The sequence below is a fragment of the Babylonia areolata genome, chromosome 30 (assembly GCF_041734735.1).
Source record: "Babylonia areolata isolate BAREFJ2019XMU chromosome 30, ASM4173473v1, whole genome shotgun sequence".
In the NCBI taxonomy this organism is placed as follows: domain Eukaryota; kingdom Metazoa; phylum Mollusca; class Gastropoda; order Neogastropoda; family Buccinidae; genus Babylonia; species Babylonia areolata.
Window position 1 is genome coordinate 6,380,020 of NC_134905.1, and position 5,000 is coordinate 6,385,019.

The 5,000-nt window shown below is 43.2% G+C and overlaps 1 protein-coding gene across 1 annotated transcript in view; it reads left to right on the forward strand.

The window, feature by feature from the left end:
- The window catches only part of LOC143275372 (uncharacterized), a 43,744-nt gene that overhangs the window by 32,118 nt on the left and 6,626 nt on the right, over nt 1–5,000 (forward strand). Inside the window, exons 5-6 of the mRNA XM_076579434.1 lie at nt 1,362–1,548; nt 4,160–4,375. Coding sequence (XP_076435549.1) covers nt 1,362–1,548; nt 4,160–4,375 — 403 coding nt within the window. The remainder of the gene's footprint in view (nt 1–1,361; nt 1,549–4,159; nt 4,376–5,000) is intronic.

Consider the following 5,000-nt stretch of genomic DNA (forward strand, 5'->3'; position numbering starts at 1 on the left):
TGAAGTTCTTTGTACATATTGTGCACAGATCCGCCTGTGGTATTTACATGGTTAATCATCTTAATGGCACGTTTTTGTAAAGAGCAAAGTGGCTTTAATGTAGAAGAAGGACATTTACCCCAAATAATCGAGCAATAGCTGAGGCGAGACTGGATAAAGGCAAAGTAAAACACACGTCTAGAATGATTATCAAGAAAGTGTTTGATCTGTGACAATTGGAATACACTACATGATACTTGTTTTATAAGGCAATGAATATGTTTCTGCCACGAAAGATTTTGATCAATAGTAATGCCTAATAGCATATGCTTAGTAACAACAGCAACAACAACAACAACAACAACAACAACAACAAGCATTTAGCCTACACAGTGATAGAGTGGAGGTTAGTTAAAGTAAAGACATATTTTGTTCCATTCTATTCAATTCTGACCCAGGCTTACTTGGTAATAGACATAGTCTACTCTACCCTGACAATTCTGACAATTATTGATCTCCTAGGTCTGACGGGCGCAATAGCCGAGTGGTTAAAGCGTTGGACCCTCAATCTGAGGGTCCCGGGTTCGAATCGCGATGGCGCCTGGTGGGTAAAGGGTGGAGATTTTTCCGATCTCCCAGGTCAACATATGTGCAGACCTGCTAGTGCCTGAGCCCCCTTCGTGTGTATACGCAAGCAGAAGATCAAATGCGCACGTTAAAGATCCTGTAATCCATGTCAGCGTTCGGTGGGTTATGGAAACAAGAATATACCCAGCATGTACACCCCCGAAAGCGGAGTATGACTGCCTACATGGCGGGGTAAAAACGGTCATACACGTAAAAGCCCACTCGTGTGCATACGAGTGAACTTGGGAGTTGCAGCCCACGAACGCAGAAGAGGAAGAAGAAGACGATCTCCTAGGTCAACATAACCGTACAGATCTGCTAGCTCATGAACCCATTTCGTGTGTATACACACGCAGAAGATCAAACACGCGCGTTAAAGATTCTACAATCCATGTCAGCGTTCGGTGGGTTATGGAAACAAGAACACACCCAGCATGCACACACCCGAAAATGGAGCATGGCTGCCTACATGGTGGGGTAAATAAACAAAACGGTCATACACGAAAAATGTCACATGTCTGAGTGTGTATGTGTGTGCGCCTGAAGTATGAACGAATGACGCAGGAAACGAATGATGAGCGCCTAGTGGCAGCCGTCAGTCGGCTCTACCCAGGTAGGCAGCCTGTTGTGCAAATGACCGCGAGTTTGTAAGGCGCTTAGAGCTTGGTCTCCGACCGAGGATAGGCGCTGTATAAATTAATATACATATCAATCAACCAGTTAAAATATATTCGATGTTGTTCTGCCCTTTCAAGATGGGAGGGGAAGACGGCGGATTCTGATTGGCGGTGGAACATCACGCGCTGTTTTCCAGCCATTCAGAAGCAGTTCAACGATCACGTGATGCTGACGGAAATGGTGGCCGCCAGCCTGGCCGTGGGTGTTCAGCGGTTCGTGTTTTACGTGCAGTCGGCGGGTGCGGACGTGTTGAGGATGTTGAAGGTATTATGATATGATAATGACAGTGAGTGGAGTGATGGCCTAGAGGTAACGCGTCCGCCTAGGAAGCGAGAGAATCTGAGTGCACTGGTTCGAATCCTATAGTCGCCATTATTTTCTCCCCCTCCACTAGACCTTGAGCGGTGGTCTGGACGCTAGTCATTCGGATGAGACGATAATCCGAGGTCCCGTGTGCAGCATGCACTTAGCGGACGTAAAAGAACTTACGGAAACAAAAGGGTTGTTCCTGATAAAATTCTGTAGAAAAATCCACTTCGATAGGAAGAGAACTGAAATTTCAGGCAGAAAATCAACAACAACAACAACAACAACAACAAATCGGATGGCGTTCTCAGTGTAGCCCCGAATTTCACACAGAGAAATCTGTTGTGACAAAAAGAGAAATACAATACAATACAATACATTACAATGCAATACAATGCAATGCAATACAATACATTACAATGCATCACGATACAATGCAATATAATACATTACAATGAAATGAAATGCAATACAATACATTACAATGCAATGCAATACCATGTAATGCAATGCATTACAATGCAATGCTATACACTACAATGCGATGCGATGCAATACGATATGATGCAATGCAATACAATTAAATGCAACACATTACAAAAAAATACAATGCAATGCAATGCAATAGAATACGATGCAATACATTACAATAAAATACAATATATCACATTACAATACAATTCTATACAATGCAATGCAATACAATACATTACAATGTAATGCAATACAATACAATGCAATGCAATATAATGCAATACAATGTAATAAATACAATACCATACAATGCAATACAATGCATACCATACACTGCAATGCAATACATTACAATGAAATGCAATACAATGCAATGCAATGTAGTGCGTTCCTGTTTCTCCTCCTGTTCTTCCTCTTCCTCCTCCTTTTTTTTTTCTTCATCTAGCCCACCCCCACCCCCACCCTCAACTCCAACCACTTACATAGAACGAGCCCCATCTTTCGCTTCATCAAATCTATGCACTGAATGGTTTAAGTGAAAGGTATAAAGCTGAAAAAAATAGAATCATCTGCTGATGAATCGCCTTCAATTCCAGAAGAAATGGCTCGCATGCACCAGCATTTTTTAGAAGGAAATTTGAATAGTAACAGTGATTAGAGGGGCCTATAATACTTTAGGAGGGTTTGGATTATAAAGCATACCAATTGGATGTTAAGCTGGTATTCTGTTTTAAAGTATTAGCAAAGAAATTTTAGTTGAAACTCCAGTACATTCTGTGAATGGGAAGCCACGTTTGCTGCTTGCAGCAGTGACTTGAAGTTGTGTACCTTGTGTATGGAGAGAGTTACCACCCTTCATTGTTGTTAAATCCTTTATTCTCTAAGCCTCATCGTTCTGTAATGTCGAGACAAATGACCATCGAGGTAACCATGTGTTTGTTCTGTATTGTACATATATTCTGTTTAAACACATTCAGGATTAAAAGGCTCTGTCGGTCCTGAATGAAAAGTTAATTTGCGTTTCCAAATTTCTTCGGTCATTGCTGCTGCGAACACATGTCAAATGATCGGTATAAGAACAAGTTCGGAGCTTCCTTACTAAAAGAAAGTATCAGGATCTTCAATGTACCTTTCTTATTTATTTACCTGTGTGCTTGCTGAATCGATAGCATAAGTAGCATTGGCTGGAAGCAGTGTACCTTGTGTATGGAGAGAGTTGCCACTCTTTTCCAAAGTACCCTTTTAATTACCTGTATATTAGCTAAATCGATAGCGTAAGCAGCATTGACTCGAAGTCGCGTACATCCTGTACGGAGAGAGTTACCACATTTTATTGTTGTGAATCTTGGAAAGCGGCAGAATGGTTAACACGCTCAGCTGCCAATACAGAGAGTCCGTGAGGATGTGGGTTCGAATCCCGCTCTCACCCTTTCTCCCAAGTTTGACTGGAAAATCAAACTGAGTGTCTAGTCGTTCGGATGAGACGATAAACCGAGGTCCTGTGTGCAGCACGCACTTTGCGCACTGAAAAAACCCGTGGCAATGAGAGTGTTGTCCTCTGGAAAAATTCAGAAATGATAATAATAATAATAATAATGAATACTTGTATAGCACACTATCCAGAAATCTGCTCTAGGTGCTTTACAAGAACGCTTTTGTTAACATAAAACATTATATCTATGTTACATTCATTCATCATTCATTTTGCCCATCGCTCCTGGTGGAGCATAGGCCATCGACGACCCTTCGCCATCGCACTCTGTTCTGGGCATCTATGTTACATACACACACCAAAATGTGACTACACACACACACACATACATACACACACACACGCGCGCGCGCACGCACACGCACACGCACACGCACACACACATACACATACACACACACACTGCATAGTAGAAGAAATTAACTCTATTAGGTAACACAAACATAATGATAAGCATGCACTCAAGGCCTGACTAAGCACGCTTGGGTTATGCTGCTGGTCAGGCATCTGCCTTGCAGATGTGGTGTGGTGGCATAATTATAATGGATTTGTCCGAACGCAGTGACACCTCCTTGAGGAACTGAAACCGTGGATTTTGAACAGGTTTTGGAGAACAAAGGACTGGCCGAGGTCCACCCTTGGAACATGCACCTCTCCGGAAGTAACCTGTTTTACACGGCGCAGTCCTCTTCCATCGCAGAGTGCCTCTACCGACATCAGAGGAGCTCCAGATATCTGCTGTTCGGAGACATGGACGAGCTCTTCGTGCCTCGGAAACAGAGGAGTCTGCTTCCTCTTCTAGAGGAAGTCTTTAGCGATGTGAGTTATAGGGTTTTTTTTGGGGGGGGATCGGGGAGGGTTAGGGTGGAGGGTGGGTGGTGTTGGGATAGTGGTGGGTGTGGGTTTGAGATGGGGAGGTGTGTGTGTGTGAGTGAGTGAGTGAGTGAGTGTGTGTGTGTGTGTGTGTGTGTGTGTGTGTGTGTGTGTGTCTTTAGAATATATTATATATTGTGTAATGTGCATGCGTGTGTGTTTGTGTGTGTGTGTGTTTTGTTTGTTTGGTTGGTTTTGTGTGTGTGTGTGTGTGTGTGTGTGTGTGTGTGTGTGTGTGTGTGTGTGTGTGTGTGTGTGTGTGTGTGTGTGTGTGTGTGTGTGTGTTTGTGTGTGTGTTTGTGTGTGTGTGTGTGTGTGTGTGTGTGTGTGTGTGTTTGTGTGTGTGTTTGTGTGTGTGTGTGTGTGTGTGTGTGTGTGTGTTTGTGTGTGTGTGTGTGTGTGTGTGTGTGTGTGTGTGTGTGTGTGTGTGTGAAGCAGACATCGTGAAGAATGTCCGGATCATTCCGCAACACGTTTGACAACCCCATTGAAACTGAAACCCTCTGATTCTTTCACTCACTCACTCACTCACTCACTCACTACACTGACTGACTGACTGACTCACTCACTA